This window comes from Triturus cristatus, chromosome 8 (assembly GCF_964204655.1).
Source record: "Triturus cristatus chromosome 8, aTriCri1.1, whole genome shotgun sequence".
Lineage (NCBI taxonomy): Eukaryota > Metazoa > Chordata > Amphibia > Caudata > Salamandridae > Triturus > Triturus cristatus.
The window spans coordinates 77,995,872-78,014,780 of NC_140591.1; the positions used below are offsets into that span (position 1 = coordinate 77,995,872).

The 18,909-nt window shown below is 46.4% G+C and overlaps 1 protein-coding gene across 1 annotated transcript in view; it reads left to right on the forward strand.

The window, feature by feature from the left end:
• HGD (homogentisate 1,2-dioxygenase) overlaps positions 1-18,909 on the forward strand; it is a 200,200-nt gene that overhangs the window by 166,240 nt on the left and 15,051 nt on the right. The window contains exon 12 of the mRNA XM_085621044.1: positions 11,955-12,081. Within this exon, the coding sequence (XP_085477170.1) occupies positions 11,955-12,081 (127 nt within the window). The remainder of the gene's footprint in view (positions 1-11,954; positions 12,082-18,909) is intronic.

The following is an 18,909-nucleotide window of genomic DNA, read 5'->3' on the forward strand; positions in this document are numbered from 1 at the left end:
TGTGCACTTTTAAATTGGTGTTTAAATTCTGCCGCTTTTCCCATATCGCCCCTCTAGCAGGGGGAAATCATGCCCTCACTCCAATGGCTGGATTGGGGGTATGAATCCTACATGTTTGACACCAAACACGATATGGTTCTGTGTAGCCATTCCCAAGTTATCTCGCTATCGCGATTACTTATAATGCGGTTAAGAGTATATGGTATGGCTACACTACAAACAACCGAGCAATAGTTTTACGAAGGTTGCAGAGGGGCCCTACTCAGGTAGGGGTTCCCCCTCACACATATCTCAGCACCCTGCCTTGTGGGATTAGCAAGGCCTGCCTTAGGGGTGACCTATGAGGATATATGTGTTGTATTAAGTGGGATACAGGATACCTATATTCCTGTAAGGGGTGCAAGCACCACCTTACACAGACTACAGTAGTGGTCTGGTGGTGTCATTTTGTATGGCTGTCCCAGGGGTGGCACAATAAGTGCTGCAGCCCCTGGTAGGCCTCTGAGGGACCCATGCCCTGGGTACCTAGGGTACCATCTACAAGGGGCTGACAGGGTGTCCTCAGTATCCAATTGGAAGGTACCTAGGGTACTCACATCAGTTTAGAGAAGACGCAGATAGGCTGGGGTCCTGGATAGCAGGGCCACAGCCTGGCTAGTGTCATAAAACAGTCAAAACATCAGCAAAAAGTTGGGGGCAACTATGCAGTCGATGCCACTCTCCTACATAACCCCCCCCCCCCCAAACGCAGGGACATTAAACTAACCTTGACCAGTTGAGTCTTCATGTTCTAAGTGGAAATATCTGGAGAGGCCATCTGCATTGGCATGGTTGCTCCCAGGTCTATGTTCCACTCTATAGTCCATCCCCTGTAGGGGAATGGACCACCTGAGTAGTTTGGGGTTTTCACCCTTCATCTGTTTTAGCCATAGGAGGGGCTTATGGTCGGTTTTAACAATGAAGTGAGTGCCAAACAAATATGGCCTCAGCTTCTTCAAGGCCCAGACCACAGCAAAGGCCTCCCTCTCTATAGCTGACCAACGTTTCTCTCTGGGGGTCAACTTTCTGCTAATAAAAGCTACTGGTTGATCCTGGCCCTCTTCATCCAGTTGTGATAATACAGCACCTACCCCCACCTCAGAAGCATCAGTTTGAACTATGAATTCTTTGGAGTAGTTGGGGCTTTGGAGTACTGGAGCAGAGCACATTGCCTGTTTTAGGTCATCAAAAGCTTTCTGACAGCTGACAGTCCACTGAACTTTCTTAGGCATCCTCTTAGAGGTTAAGTCATTTAAGGGGGTCACAATGGATCTATATCCCTTGACAAATCTTCTGTAATAACCAGTCAAGCCTAAGAAAGCTCAGACCTGAGTCTGAGTGGTTGGAGCAACCCAGTCCATGATGGTCTGGATTTTGCTCTGTAGTGGTTGAACCTGGCCTCCACCTACCACGTGGCCCAGGTACACAAACTGACTCTGCCCTATCTGGCACTTAGTAGCCTTGATAGTGAGTCCTGCCTTTTGCAGGGCTTCCAAAACTTTCCTCAGGTGGATCAGGTGATCTTCCCAGGTGGAGCTGAAGACAGCAATATCATCTAGATATGCTGCACTAAAGTCATCCAGGCCTGAGAGGACTTGGTTCACCAACCTTTGAAAAGTGGCAGGTGCATTTTTCAAACCAAAGGGCATCACAATAAATTGATAATGCCCACCAGGGGCAGAAAATGCAGTTTTGGCTTTTGCAGATTCAGCTAACCTTATCTGCCAGTAGCCAGCTGTCAGATCAAATGTGCTCAGATATTTGGCTGAGGCCAATTTATCTATGAGCTCATCTGCTCTGGGAATGGGATTTGCATCAGTCCTAGTGACTGCATTGAGTCCTCTGTAGTCTACACAGAACCTCATCTCTCTCTTACCATCTTGGGTGTGAGGTTTTGGTACCAGGACTACTGGGCTAGCCCAAGGGCTGTCTGAGGGCTCACTGACTTACAATTCCAACATCATTTGAACTTCTGTCCTTATGCAGTCCCTGACATGGTCAGGTTGCCTGTAGATCTTATTCTTCACAGGCAGACTGTCACCAGTGTCCACTTCATGAGTGCACCAGGTGGTCTGACTTGGAGTCAGTGAAAACTTATGCCTGAATGACTGGAGAACTTGTCTGCAGTCAGACTGTTGCTGGGCAGTGAGGCTGCCTGCCAAGGCTACACCATCTACTGACCCATCATCAGGGTTGTGAGAGAGCAGGTCTGGGAGAGGGTCACTCTCCTCCTCCTGTCCCTCATCCGTTGCCATGAGCAAGCCCATGTCAGCCCTGTCCACATATGGTTTCAGTCTGTTTACATGAAGTACCCTGTGGGGACTTCTGGGAGTGCCAAGCTCCACCAAGTAGGTGACCTCTCCCTTCTTTTCCAAAATGGTATGGGGTCCACTCCATTTGTCTTGGAGGGCGGCTAGGGTCACTGGCTCCAGCACCCATACCTTCTGTTCTGGCTGGTACACCACCAGTACAGCCTTTTGGTCATGCCAGGCTTTTTGTAATTCCTGACTTGCCTCAAGGTTTTTTGTTGCCTTCTTCATATACTCAGCTATCCGGGAGCGGAGACCAAGTACATAGTCCACAATATCCTGTTTAGGGGGTTTGAGAGGTAACTCCCATCCCTCCTTCACTAGACAGAGTGGCCCTCTAACAGGGTGACCAAACAAAAGTTCAAAAGGGCTGTAACCAACCCCCTTCTGTGGCACCTCCCTGTATGCAAAGAGAAGGCAGGGCAGAAGAACATCCCATTTTCGCCTAATCTTTTCTGGGAGCCCTTTGATCATACCCTTGAGGGTCTTGTTGAATCTCTCAACAAGCCCATTGCATTGAGGATGATAAGGGGTGGTGAACCTGTAGTTGACACCACACTCCTTCCACATTGCTTTGAGGTAACTACTCATAAAGTTTGTACCTCGGTCAGATAAGACCTCCTTAGGGAAACCCACCCTGGAAAAGATTCCCAGGAGTGCCCTTGCCACCACACGTGCTGTGATGGTCCTAAGGGGAATAGCTTCTGGGTATCTGGTGGCATGATCCACTACCACCAGAATAAACCTGTGCCCAGATGCCGTTGGTGGGTCAAGGGGACCAACTATGTCAATCCCTACCCGTTCAAAGGGAACCCCCACCACAGGTAGTGGTGTCAGGGGGCCTTTGTGGATTTACCTGCCTTGCCACTGGCCTGGCAGGTAATACAAGAGCTACAGAAACTCTTACAGTCCTCACTCATTTGAGGCCAATGAAAGTGAAGGACAGTTCTGTCCCATGTCTTGTTTTGGCCTAGGTGTCCTGCTAAGGGAATATCATGGGCCAGTGTGAGTAGGAAACCCCTGAACCTCTGAGGTATGACCAACCTCCTGGCTGCACCAGGCTTGGGGTCTCGACCCTCAGAGTACAGGAGTCCATCATCCCAATATATCTTATGGGTTCCACTAGCATTCCCAGCAGCCTCAGCAGCAGCCTGCTGTCTGAGGGGTTCAAGAGTGGGGCAGCTCTGCTGCTCCAGGCTCAAGTCTGCCCTAGAAGGTCCCCCTGTCCCCAAGAACTCAACCTGATCAGGTTCAAGCTCATCTGGGACAGTTCCTTCTTCAGGTGTCAGATCCTCTTCTGCTATAAGAGTCTCTTCAGACTGATCCTGGGGGGAAGGCACTGCCTTACCCCTGCTACTCCTCCTCTTGGAAGGTCCTTGGTCCATTTTTCCAGGATCCAAGGCCTGTTCAGTTTCTGTCAGCTTAGCTTTTGACCTTGTCAGGGCAAACACTTCTGCAGGAATACCCAGCATCGCTGCATGGGTAGTTAGCTCCACCTCAGCCCATGCTGAGGTCTCCAAATCATTCCCTAGCAAACATTCTACTGGTAGGTCTGCACTCACCACAACCTTCTTTAGGCCCGTTACCCCTCCCCAAGAGAAGTTAACAACTGCCGGAGCATGGTTAGTACTGACATTGCTTGCATTGGTCACCTGGTAAGTTTCTCCAAGTATGATCTAGGGTCCACAAGGTCCTTAGTCACCATGGTGACACTAGCCCCTGTGTCCCTGTAAGCTAGAGACTCCCTTCTATTTATTCTAAGATGTTGCTTGTATTTGCCCAGACCACTGGGACTCACAAATAGGGACAGGTCCCCATCACAAACTAATACAGCCTGAGTAGGCATTCTGACTAGGCCAGATTCCTCTCCAGATCCCAGGGTCAACCCTACTATCCCCTTGTTCTGTGTACCACCGCCTATAGCTGGACTAGGGGGAACAGATGCCTTAGGGGCAGGTGTAGTGGTACTTGTGGAGTCTTTGGCCTTGTTGCAGTCTGAAGTCCAATGGGTTTTCTGTTTACAGATTTTGCACCATGGCTTCCTTGGCTGCTTAGCTTTGTTGGATTGGGAATTATCAGATGCTGATTTTTGGGGGCCTGTTGAAGACTGCTGGTCTTTTCCCTTTTCCCCACCCTTCTCAGAGTTTTTGGCATCTTCCTTTTTAGTTACACCCCCCAAGGGCTGGACCTTTTGCTTGATCCTGGTTCTGACCCATTTGTCTGCCTTCTTTCCCACTTCTTGGGGAGAGGTCAGATCTGAGTCCACCAGGTGCTGATGCAAGAGCTGATTCTGACAATTATTAAGGATCTGCTCCCTCAGAATGAGATTGTACAATCCTTGGTAATCATCTACTTTGCTGCCAGTTAACCAACCTTCCAGAGCCTTAGTAGCACAATCTACAAAGTCTACCCAATCTTGATTCTGTGCTTTTTGGGTATCGCTGAAGTTTAACCTGTATTGATCAGTGGTTAGACCAAACCCATCTATCAAAGCATCTCTCAAGATATAATAATCATCTGCATCCTCTTCTCTGACAGAGAGGAGCTTGGCTCTTCCTTTGTCTGCAAAGGAGAGCCATAAGATTGCTGCCCACTGCTCTACTGGGACCCTCTGAACTTTACAGGCCCTCTCAAGTGCAGTGATCCATTTATGGATGTCATCCCCTGACTGATAGGGGGGCACAATCTTATGCAGGTTCCTTTTGTCAGGAGCTTTCTCTCTAACTCTAGGGGTATTATTACTGCCACCAGGGGTCTCTAGACCCCATTTTCTTGAAGCTTTCTGAAGCTCCAGGGACTCCCTGTCTAATGCTAACTGTTCTCTCCTGAGCTGAAGCTTGGCTTACTCAAACTGGATCAGTCTGCATTTCCTCTCTTTGGAGGATTCTCTTCTCTGAGAAGAGGCAGAGGTCCTTTTGGATCTCTCAGAATGGTTAGACCCCTCTGCGGGGGATCTGTTCCTTCTGTTTGGATCCACCACTCTCCCATTAGGGATGGAGGGAGTGCTTCTTGGGCCATCACCTCCATGTTGTGAGTGCTCTGATTCATCCAGGTCAAGTTCAACTTCCTCTTCCTGGTCCTCATCAGAGTCCACCACCAGGGTGTCCTCTTCTGCAGGATGCCCACCCAACCTGTCTACCCCCTCAGACACTAGAGTCTGCTTGAAGTCTACAATGAGCAGGATTTCCCTGAGACGTTGAGTGTTGGCACCTTTGTTTGTCTTCAGTTGCCTAGTAGTGCACATCTCCCTAAGCTCAGCAAAAGAGAGGTTGTCATACTTGTTGACTGGGACCCTTGAGGGTCCTTCCAGGGCCTTATGGGCTCCCGATCCTGAAGACATTTCTAGTGTAGTGGTACTGGTGTATCTACCTACACTAGGTGTGGCCTACTGAACCCTTTCTTGAGTTGTAGTCAAGGTGTGCTAAGCCCTCTACACACAACTCCTAAGTTCAGTAGAACTTATTGTATTCTAAGCTTAAATTTATATGTACCTTTAGTACCAAGTGGCTTTCACTTTAGAAATTCAATTTGTTATCTGGTAAAACAATGGCAAGCTTGAATCCAACCGCTGCACACCAATGTGAGAAGTTGGCCTGGCATATGCTGTCCACTAGTTATAGGGGACACCTTGCACCAGTCCAATTCGACTCTTATGGTGATAGGTTAAAGACAACCTTTAAAGAAAGCTATCCTAGTGGTAGCTGTGGAGAGCAGCCTTCAGGCTAAGTCTTGAAGGAGCGTTAAGCTTATTGTTTTACCATAGATAACCTCTTGAATAACCAAATGAAAGAGTAGTCCACACAGGTATATATATATAAAATATATATATTTATTCTAAGAATAATCCCACTAGTCTCTTTATGAGGCTAGAGCTAAAGATACAATTCAAACAAGCATTGATAGTTATAATACATAGCACTGGAATCATAGGGCCCCAGGGGGGGGACCAAACCATATATTAAAAAAGTGGTATAAGAACCACGACAATTCTACAGACAATGCCTAGGGCATTTAGGGTCGCTGGCCCCTTGTGAAACCACCCAAGGTAGTGAGAAAGGGGACCCACGGGAGACGCGTGCAGTGGCTAAAGCTACTGTCGGGATCTCTATTAAAGCCTATGGAGAATGTCGCTGTTGAATTTTACAAGTTTAAAAACACTTCTAGCAGGAGTTCAAGTTCAATACTTTAGAGTTAAGCTTTTGAAGGGCCCACACACACAAGAGTACCAAGGTACCACTGTTACCTGCCCCAGGGAAGCCGGGTGCATAGGTCGTTTTCGATGTTGGGTCGTGGGCTGATTTTCAATGGCAAAACGTGAAGAACTGCTGCTAGCAAGAAGCGTTGTCGATGTCGTGAAGATTGAAAATGTAGATCTTGAAGAGAAGGACCTGAAAGCAGAGGGGACAGAGTCTGGGTCACGGCACAGTGACCAGGGGGCTCAGGAGAAGGAGCCCTTCAATGTCGGGTGCTTCCAGGTGGAAGAGGTGTAGCTTGGATCGTCAGCCACGGGGTCCAGGAGGCGTCAATGAAGGCCAGCTTCTGGAGGGCGACTGTCCCACAAAGGATGAGGGTCGCTGCGGTGTTAGTGTCCGGATTGGATCCACTAAGCTTTGGCAACCGCAACCCACGCAAGGAACACAAAATTGCTGCTGGTGCAGACCCACGAGGTCTGAGCGAGGTCTCCAGCAAGGAGACTGAAGAGCAGGCCTGGAGCAACCAGGGGAACTCTTGGAAGTGAAGATTGACCTCCGCTAGGGCCCACCAGTCGAGAGACAAGGGACCGCGGGAGGCAGCAATTTGGCATGTGTAAAGATGCGCCTACGGGTCGCCGGAGCGGGCTAGGGCGTCGATCTTTGGCACAAATGATGCTGAGAGGTTAGCTCAATTATGGGCCAGAGCACAACTTCCCCACTTGTCGGGGTTGGGTGCTGTGCAAGAGGTGGCCGGTGTGCTGGGGTATTGGGGATCTCGGCACCCACGGGGTCCACGGTGCTGAGCTTTGCTGTACACACTCACTGGCCTCTGGGATGCTTGGAAACCCCCCTCAAGGTAGGAAAGAGTCGTCGATGTCCGTAGGAGCAGCGAGGTTCCAACCAGGTCACTTGCAGTGTTTCAGGTGCCTGCCAAGCAGGGTGGTAACTCCTTTACCCCAAGGGAGATTTCTTCATTCAGCTGTGCGGCAGCAAGTCGAAGTTCAAGTCTGTGAAGTTCAAGAATAATCTGAGGCTCTGGGGACCCTGTATTCACCTTTATCCAAAGATTAGGGGAGTGTCCAGATCAGAGCCCACCAATGAGAGTTCAGACGGGAAAGGGTGGCTACACCCTCTCCCCTTTGTGTGGCTTCCCGCCTGGGCAGGGGACAGGATGCCACTGAACCGGTTTGAGGCGGTGTAGGCAGAAGTAGGCACTGGAGAAGCCTACGTGCAAGTCTGAAAGACATCCTATGGTGCACCCACCCAGTTCCAATCCACATAGTCTGTCTGGGGAGGTGGGAGCACCTCCCTGCAACAAGATCCCTATTGTCCAGCTGCCGTGGCTGGAGTTCTGCCCAGCAACAGGCAGCCAGAGTCGTGTGGGTGGCGGGTAGCATCCATTTTGTACTACGTGTGCACTTTTAAATTGGTGTCTAAATTCTGCCGCTTTTCCCATATCGCCCCTCTAGCAGGGGGAAATCATGCCCTCACTCCCATGGCTGGATTGGGGGTATGATTCCTACATGTTTGACACCAAACACGATATGGTTCTGTGTAGCCATTCCCAAGTTATCACGCTATCGCGATTACTTATAATGCGGTTAAGAGTATATGGTATGGCTACACTACAAACAACCCAGCAATAGTTTTACGAAGGTTGCAGAGGGGCCCTACTCAGGTAGGGGTTCCCCCTCACACATATCTCAGCACCCTGCCTTGTAGGATTAGCAAGGCCTGCCTTAGGGGTGACCTATGAGGATATATGTGTTGTATTAAGTGGGATACAGGATACCTATATCCCTGTAAAGGGTGAAAGCACCACCTTACACAGACTACAGTAGTGGTCTGGTGGTGTCATTTTGTATGGCTGTCACAGGGGTGGCACAATACGTGCTGCAGCCCCTGGTAGGCCTCTGAGGGACCCATGCCCTGGGTACCTAGGGTACCATCTACAAGGGGCTGACAGGGTGTCCTCAGTATCCAATTGGAAGGTACCTAGGGTACTCACATCAGTTTAGAGAAGAAGCAGATAGCCTGGGGTCCTGGATAGCAGGGCCACAGCCTGGCTGGTGTCATAAAACAGTCAAAACATCAGCAAAAAGTTGGGGGCAACTATGCTGTCGATGCCACTCTCCTACAGTTGATAAATTTAAATAAGAATGTCATACATTCAGTGATTAAACACAGAGCTGAGCTACTCCTGTATGTTGATTACAGGCTCTCTTCATGACACACTCTGCAGAAAGCTGGCAGGGTTTCTTGTCTTGAGGTTATATACTCAGATGACATTTGACTACATCCTGCTACATCACCACCACTCTCATACAAGGAGCAGCAGACAGATCAAACATTAGTTGCAAAACAGAAACATGTCTTCCATGGCTAAAGATTGTCTCTGAAGCATTGTAAGGCTTTCTCCCAGATCATGGACCATAATTAATCAGAGAAATAGAACATAAACCATGGTGGACACAGTCAAGATCTCTCTAGATTCCTTCTTGATTAGCTGAGGAAAGGAAGACTCTTCTCAGTAGCCACAATGCCCCTTGCACAGTAATGTGCATGTGGAAGTTGTGAAGTGTCTCCTTAACCCCTTGCGTGCTCATGACGGAACCACGCCGTCATGAGCCACGGGCGGCGTGTGCTCATGGCGGCGTGGTTCCGTCATAACTGCGGCCGTTGCGGCCGCTCCGCCCACGCGGCACTGATTCCCTGCCTGTGCGGGCGAACAATGCAAGTGGGCGGAGTCGTGACGGAACCACGCCGTCATGAGCACAGCTCGCCCGTGACTCATGACGGCGTGGTTCCGTCATGAGCATGGCGGCGCCGCGCTCACCCCGCACCCCCCCAGCGCCGCGGCGGAATTCGCGCCGCAGCGAAGGGGTTAAGAGGGTCTCGATTAAGAGTAAACAAGCTAAAAAGTACAGAAAAAAACTTCTTGGCAATTTGGGTAATTCTTGATTGTAGTTGATAGTTAATGTAGCAGGGCTTATATGTAAGCACTTGACACAAATGGAAGTAACTTGCAGAGATTGGATATTTTACAACCTAGACATTGCTTAGTACTCAGCACAAGCAACATTAACACCAACAATACCCTAGTGAGCACCCATGCAAGTGGAATATTCTTTAACAAAGACTACATGAATCGATTGTCAGAAAAATATTTTTAGACCTGTATCCTCGGGTTTATTCTCTTGCATGAGTGTAGATTCACCCACTTTTTAAATCAGATCACAAAGGTTACTTAACATGTTTTGTGAACTCTTTTTTTTATGTGCTTACAAAGGCATTTTCCATGTGTAGCAAAACCAAAGTGACTGATGGACGGAGTGTTGAACATTGCAAGCACTCACCCCCAGTCAACTGATCTGTGTTTAATCCATCATCATTCTTTAGCTCACTCCGCCACCCCAGTTCAGACATGGCCATATGCAAATCAGTCTAACTCTGTGCCTCATGGGAACAGTCTAGCCCGAACTGCCAAGCCATGTCCATCATCCCCTTTGGTTTTGCCCCGTTTTCCATGTGTATTCATCTATAGTGCAGGAATGACCATGTGAAAATGCTGTTGCACTATTGCAAGAGGAATTCTTTTTTTCCCCTACAGAACCTATTTTTCCTATGGAGAAAATATCTTCCAAAAACCTCCACCAATTTTGGCAGTGTTCCCTTCCCATTATCACAATGTAAACAGATTTACTCATGCCTTTGAGAGATTTAATTCTCTGAATGTTTCAGTGGTTAGAGGGGGTGTGTCGTGGCCTAGTTTGTGAAAACCCACAGACTCATGAGTATGTAGATTTTTCCAAACATTCCAGGGATTAATGCTCTGGAGTACCCTTGGGAGAGTATGTACTTAAAAGTAATATAATAATTTCCTGGAGTATTAGATACGAGAAACCCCCTTAATGAGTGCAAATTCCTGTTTTATGAACTACACTGTGATCAGTACTGGAAGTAACACATAGCAATATGTATTCAGTACTCAATCACACGCTGCGTTTACATCCCCATGAAGGTGGATGCACAGCCAGCCCTGGAAGGATTAGGGTCAGTGGGAGCATCAAGAGCAGTAAAGTCCTGGCTTTATAGACCATCTGTTACTTGGTTCACAAGATGATAATCTGTGATGATTGTTATCTGAGCAACACAGAGAGCTAAATGAAGACATGACAGAGGGGAAGTATCTGCCCAAAGGCAATTCTGCTATCCTTGGATGAGCAGTAAGGTGTACAACAAGAAAGAAGGTACAGAAGCAATACTTCGACCCTATCTTCAAGATAATAGCTGTGGACACTCCACACTTTCCTTTTAGACAAGGTCATGTGGTGTAAAGGGTCACAGTGTTAACACCATCATAAGCAAACAAGGTACGTAAAAGTGTGGTACCCTAAGGCACCAACAGAAGTGTTGTATCCAAGACACTTCATTCTGGACTTTAACTTACTCGGTGTGGGTAACATATCTTCTACACGTAGAGGAATACACTAGTAACATCTTCAACAACATGTAAGAGTACAGCAGTATGAGACAATTTAAAGGAACTCCACTTAAGAAAGGATCTATTATATAAATAGGTGCCCCATAACGTTATCAAGAGTGCAATAGGTGTACAAGTGCCAGGAATCAACAACCCCTCAATGAGTCCATAGATGGTTTCCCATTTGAGCAGTTAAAAACTCACATGATACCTTCACAGCTTCCATGTGAGGCTGGAGAGGTTGAAACAGACATATTAAAGACTCAGTAACCTCATTCAGTAACACAAGACCTGATTTATCAAACTAAAGATTTGATCAGAGCTGAGGACGTTTGTGGGTTCCTGCCAACGTAATCGGGTAGTTTAATTCCAGACACACCTGCGGGTGGCACCCAAACAGGTATTCCATACACAACACGTATTGGTATGTGGGTAGTGTCAGTGTTGGGCTTCTGGGTACGATTCTCCTTGGAGATATTGGCCAACTAGGAGCCAATCAAAATGCAGGAAAGTGGTATTGCGTTGTTGTTTGATTTACAATGTGCATAGGCAACCAAGATTATAGAAATCTAGATTACAACTCCGTATGATCGTATGCATTCATTGAAACATTCACCCACCATTCATTACTCTTTTAGATCCCATTCAGTATGCTTCTGCACCTCTGTCTGTCTTTGATGAATCAGAGACAAATGGTGTGTCAACGCTACTCATATTGTTAAAAGTCAGATATGGAATCTCTGTGCACCTGAGTTTCACGGTCCACCCTTGTCACCACCAGTCCAGTCTTTTATCTTTTAAGTTTATTGTCATAATATTATATACATAAACACATTATCATCTAAAGCCCTGTGGAAAGAAACAAATTGGGATTATTTTGTGGGTTTTTCAGGTGTGGCATTTACTATATTTTCTATTTCCTATTTGCAGGATCCTTCAATCTTCACAGTTCTGACAGCAAAGTCAACACGCCCAGGAGTGGCCATTGCTGACTTTGTCACCTTTCCTCCCCGATGGGGGGTGGCTGAGAACACTTTCCGCCCACCTTATTACCACCGTAAGTTTCTCTTTAAAAGAAAATTAAAGTTCATCACCATGGGCTGTTGTATGGGCCATTATGGGAATGTACTTTAAATAGGAATGAAGACATGTGGCCTGATTACTAGAGTGGCTGAATGTGAAACACAGGGAACCAGATACGAATCCCAGCCTTGAATAACAGCATGTGGTTCTGGGCACAATAATTACTGTCTATGTGCCCAAAAAACAAAAACATGTGTAACGGTGTCGGGTTGTGCTGAAAAGCACTCCAATGCCCTTGGACAAGGTTCATGCTGTTAACAAGTACTGCAAACAAGTAATGGGAGTTGGAGCTTTTGAGAAATATTGTTCAATAAGTGCCCCCGCGGACATTGCCATCTGCCTGCCTTTCATTGACTTATTCATGGTTGCCAGAAATAGCTCAAACTGCTTGTATTTGTACATTTCTAAAGCGGTGCTGGTGGATTTTAATTACAGTGGTGCACATTTCCCCAAGAATATGAATTTAAATAATGTAGTCCGAATGTGTCTACTTTTTCATGCATTATTTGCTAAAGAAGATTGTGGCACCCCCAAATTAAAGAAGGTTGTGCATCCACAAGGAGGCTGTAGCGGCAGAGCCCAGCCTTATCCTCTTTGAAGTTGTAACTTGCACAAGGTGTTACCTGGGAGCGGAAATGCCAACTCAACCAACTGGTTAAAGGTGACCCAGGACCAGAATACAGGCCCAATGCAGGTAGAGTAACTTAAATGTAATCTGCTCACTAATCGGAAGCCAATGAAGTGACATCAGGGCGAGGGTGATGTGTTCCTGGCGGGTGAGGTCCAGTAGGACTCATCAGCAGTGTTTTGTGTAGTTATAATTGTACATGGGTCTTTTTGTGAGGCCAAGGTGGGTGACATTACATTAGTTTATTCTGGATGATATAGAAGCATGTCTAATTATTGCTTTGTGTGGAAGTATAAAGATGTGCGAAATACCTTGCGGAGGAGAGAAAATAAGCACTTGTGTTGTATATACAGTCTTATAAAGTAGTAGTTGTTGGTTTTATTTATTTATGTGTTTATAGCTAAGCATTGTTAGTATGGTATTGGAGAAATTGTTAGAATGTGGAATGTAGCAATGTGATATATAGTGCTGGAATAGAATGTTGGTGATGATTGTCAAGGCTCAACTTCCTTCACTTTAATTGCTCCTGTTTGAACAGTCTGAAAATCTTAATTAAACCACATCCTCTTGGAATCCCTCTCAGTCCTGACAACAACTCATTGATTCCTGAAATGATCTACTCTGTTATCTGAAACCTGGCTTCCTAATACAAAAGGAGAAACAGTAGCTGCCCCAACTACTCCCTGACCATCATCTCTCCTGATACCTAACGAATAAATAACTGTCACATCTACACACTCGCAAAACTTCTTTTTTCAGAGAGCAAAACTTCCAAAGACCTATAACAAACCAGAAAGTTCTCAAAAATCATCTAAAACCTGGACACCCTATCCCCAAATACCTTTATTCCCCAAAAAGTGTGACTTCGCCCTAAACGGCAGACCAAAATTAACAGTGAAAATGTTTTGATACGACTTCTGAATTGCTTTAAACTCCTGACATAGTAGAGGTCAATGAGCAATTGATGACCTCATCAGAATCTGTAAGTAGATCATAAAATGATATTTGACTGAACCAGCAAACAAACAACCCCTTGGACATAATTGATATAGCAACATTTTCATTATTTTTGTATGACAACAACAATCCGATACTTGTTATGGTAAAAAGGCCTAGACACCTAGGCAACATTTCCACTCCCATACCGCATGAAACACTTGGGCCTACAAATAAACTGAACTTGCATATTCAGATCAGTGCACAGACCAGTTGGTGTAGCGAAAGATTATAACAATCGAAAATGAAAGCTGTCACAAGCAATATCCAACAAGGGCCACAAGTAAAACAGCGCAGACACATAACATCCCTAATGAAATCTATCCCAATGCCCCAACATTCTATTCCAGCACTATATATCACATTGCTACATTCCACATTCTAACAATTTCTCCAATACCATACTAACAATGCTTAGCTATAAACACATAAACCTCCCACTCATCCAAAATGCACCAAACCTCTCCCTTTGGAGCCGAATTTAACACCAAGATCTCCTCCAAGACCAAAGGCTAAGTTGACGCTGAAGGCCCCTTCGACACCGAAATCAGAGGAATCTGAGCTTCCGATCCTGGAAACACTGTTGGAAGAGAATGACGCCATGCAAAAGCAACTTTTCACCCAGTGACTGGCTAAATTATTGCTCATAGACCCCAGGAAAGTCATCAACCATTTTACCTCCGAATGATATGAAGTGGAGGCTAACCTTCAAGGAGGAGCTCACCTTCAATGCACCATTACAGCCAGTGCCCAAGGAGGACACAAATAAGGCTAAAAGCCCTCCACCCTAAGACTCACACTCCCAGCCAAACACTACTATCACCACCTCCTCCTTCTCGACCATCACCATGCCAATTTTCAGCTGCCTGTTCACCACCACAAGAGTCTTGTGACAGATCAGTGCACTCATATTGTGACTCAAGTAGTTCCTTATGGGGAGGGCGACCTTTATGACCAGTCTGTTGGGGGAGAGTATGGGAATGATCCCTGAGACTATTACAATGTTGATTCTGGGAAGGACCCAGATCTGAAGCCGTACCTGGCTGAGTCCTCCCTAACAGATTATACTACCATATATCATGCTTTCATTCACAAGACGGCTCACCACCATAAAGTCATCATGAATGTACTAAAAGACGAGACATTTTTGGTTGAGACCCTCTCCAAGATGTAACGTACCGTTCCTACCCTCCCGCCCCCCACCCCAATGCTCACTGGCATGCAGTAGTCTACCCAGACAATTTAAAAGACCTCTTCAGGGAAAAGGTGGTCAAGCCATAGGTCAAGAAGAAATGTAAGTCCTCTCACACTAGCCCATTTTATTTCTGTAGGCTGGTCCCCTAAGACTCCCTGTTGTATGCAGAGCAAGTAAGCGGGCCTCAGCTCAAGCCACGTTTGACTCCACCCCCTGAACACCTCACCTGCTCCCCTGGGACCTTGACTAAGTGTGACTTCAGCCCCATGCAGCCTAGTATCTGGTGAGGTGGAGGGAGGCTTGGGCAATGGGGTCTGCAATGGGCTATGAATTGACCTGCTGGGTATCAGTTGCACCACATTAGGATGCTGAGTGCATATGTGTATGGACCTGCCTGACATCCGTTGCACCGCGTTTCAGTGCAGAGTGTGTGTGTGTGTGTGAGTGTGAGAGTGACAGTCTGCGGATCTTCTGGGATTCACGACACTGGACGATCAGTGTTGCTTTGCACTTTGACTTCTTGCCAGAAGAACACGATGGTTGACATTGGCTTTACCCACGCGGCCTCGGCCGCTGTGCTGCTAAAAAGTGTGATTATTCGTTGTATATACATATTTCTGATAATTTTGTGACCCGGAGTGTGTATTGAATTATGAGAACTGCTAGGGTGGGCCTGGGGTGGACAACGTGTCACATGGCATAAGGGAGGTTTAGAGGGGGGGGGGGGGTTGTTATAATAGGATCTTTCCCAAGTGTGCATATTATTGATGTTATTTCAACATGGTTCGGCCTATTACTGCTAGCAATATTTCCAAGTGTGATTTATGCCCTGCAATACATGATGTTCATGCTGTGTTGAATACAAATGTTATTTACATACACCCTGTGTGAAGTCTCTTTTGTGACGCTTAGTGTATTTCTCATGAGTGAGTACTGTGCCAGTGCTTTACACATTGCCTATGTGGTAAGCCTGACTGTTCAGTGCCAAGCTACCCAAGGGTGAGCGCAGGTTTTATAGTGTGTGTAATCACCAGCCCCTGACAGGAGTGGTAGTTTCTGCCTGGCTGGGCCATCGCCTTAGCCAACCAGAAAGGACCAGTTCCATCATATATAGTGTGCTGAGACCCCTGGTCACACTAACCTCCCTCAATGTGACACTCCAGGACCTCGCTGCAGGTCGCTGGCCCCTTTAGAAGTGGTGCTGCTGTATTTGTTACCCTGCGAAATGTATCCAAAAGTCAAGCAGGGCTCTTGTTCCCTTGCGAAGTTGATCCATATATCTGAGTCAAGCGCAAAGGGAGAAATATGTACTAATAGCAAAGACAGTTATCCGCGGTATGGCGTTAAAACTGGCCCGATCTTCATGTTCTTAATATTAATGCCAAAAACATGGACTGTTTTACGAACAATGAATGTTAAAAATGTTAAGGTAATGCATGTCAGCAATTTAGATCCTCTCTTATTTCACATGTTTTACTTAATCGTGCATTCCCCAAGAGTGTTAGCTGTTTCATCATGCTGTGTTTCTGTATTTCTGTTTTGTGCATCTTATCACTCTTGTATAGTGCATGCTATGAGTCGTGCCAGGTGTTTGACTGGCTTTGATTGAGAGCTCTGGCACTGAGGCTGAAGGCAAAGCAAAGTACCTGTCAGTGGGTTGGCTGCTCTGCAGAACGCTCAGAACAACGGTCATGTACTCCAGTTGTAGTTGATATTCTGTGTAAATGTGTGTGAAAGGGGTACACAGATGTCAAAATATTTATTAGGCAAAACCAAAAGGAAATGAAGTGCTTAAATGTGAGTGAGTCACTGCAGTGTATGTTTGGGGTGGTGAAGTGAGGGAGATGCGAGAAAGTGCATTTGGGGGAGAATGTAAAAACGGTGCTGAATATGAAAGAGAGGAGTTTGAAGATGTGCAGATGGACGAGATGTGCAGTGAAAAAGGGCATATATATCTAACATAAAGCACACATAACCGAAGGCCAGTACTCCTTCCACAGGCCTCTTTAATATTTAATTCACAGTCTCACAATTTCAGAATTGAAACATTTACTATGTTATTTATTTATAATAAATCAGTGTTGTTGCTCATTTAATTTTAAGAGCTAACAACCATTGACAAAGCCAATAGTACTGACATGTTTTAGGTGAATGTTAGTTATTGTGTTATATATCTGGATGTAATAACATCTCAGAGAGAAACCAAAATACCACTCGGGTGTCACACTATAGGAATCACAGAAATGTATTTTACATATTCACTTTTAGAGAGCCCCCACTTTTTTCATCCCACTTAAAGACCTGTCTGCACATATTCCAATGTGACTTATTGCAGCCAGCAGCTGTGGGTGCTTCCCGAATCCTGGTTAGAGATTTTTCTTCCAAAGTTGATGCAGCATGCAGTGCAAGCCGCTAGGCAAGCAAACACTTTAAAGGGTCAGAGGTTGACAAGCTGTACAATTTGCACATTACGGTAACTTTTGAACATATTTATGCAGTAAGATACGGGCAGTTAAGCTTGCTTGCTACTCTCTCTACAGAAAACTCATATCCAACTTTTACACTCCCCCCCCTCACTTTCAAATGTCACCAGCCACCACTGGCTCTCACGCAAGAGTACCTGAAGCACTGGCTTCGAGGATATCACACTAGCGTGTCTGAAGCAGAGTTTTGGGGATATCAGATTAGTGCATCTGAGCAGAGTTTCGAGGATTTAGATGCTGTGCATCTGCAGCAGAGTTTCAAGACTCACACTAGCGCATCCGAACTAGAAATTCAAGGTTCGTACACTGGTGCATCTGAAGCAGAGTATCAAGGATCGTACACTGGCGCATCTGAAGCAGAGTATCAAGGATCGCACAATAGCGCATCTGGAGCAGAGCTTCGTTGATCTCACACTAGGACATCTAAATCAAAGTTTCAAGGATCTCACACTAGCATGTCTGGAATAGAGATTTTACCATTATTGAATTATCGGCCTGCAAGCCAGAAAATAACAGTAATTACAGTCATAATATATATCCTCACCCGTCTGGAATGTCTGTAAAGAACCGTGCTATACATACTTGTGATGTCTTTATTAATGGCACAATTAGGATGTTGGAGGGCCACCGCCAGCCCACGGCGGTGGGGAAAATGCTGACAAGCAGGCGGCATCCCAACAACCGTATTATGATTTTGCCACGGGGCTGCTGGGGTGCCTGCGGCGCAGTCATGGCGGCCAAATTCTGCAGCTCTAGTTGAGACCCGCTGCCAATGCTAGCCATGCTGAGAAGGCTCGGTCGCACTGTTTCCCTGGAGCATGGTCTGCAGAAGAAGCAGTGCAGGCCGACGTGCACAAGACATGGGAATACACACTGAGTAGCACCAGGAAGTGTCTCCAGGGCAAACTTGCCCTGGAGACACGTTTGCACCCAAAACCTGCCTTTCCGCCATCCTTTTCATGGCGGTGTCCCCACCATGAAAGGGTCGGCGGAGAGGCAGGTCTTAATCCTGACTTCAGTGTCCATGCTGGCACCGCTACATTGATTGCGGCTCTCCCCACCGCTTCGGGAGCTCAGATCTTGGCGGTGGCAGCGGTCTGGATTTGGTCAGATGGACGGCTCATCACCCGCATTGTAATCAGGATGTCGCAACCCCAGGTATGCGGGCGGTCAGACCGTCAAAAAGCGACGGTGAACCCAGGACCGCCAAAGTCTAAATTAAGCCCTAAGTCTTTAAGTGTCTTTTAATTGAGAATACTAGTGTAGTACGTTGCTACCTTCTGTATCATTTGAAAGTGTTAAATAAAGGTTTACTAAAAGCCCAAAAATATTCTAGTACTGAACCCTAAGGTGCTCTACTTGTGATCTGCTTCCTTGGCCCTTCTTACATTACTGGAGTCAGGTAGCCAGTTACTAGCACTTTAGCCCATGTGGGGAAATGTTTCAAAAGTTTTACCAAAGTAATTATAAATCGTTTTACTTCAGCCACTTTGTCCAGCA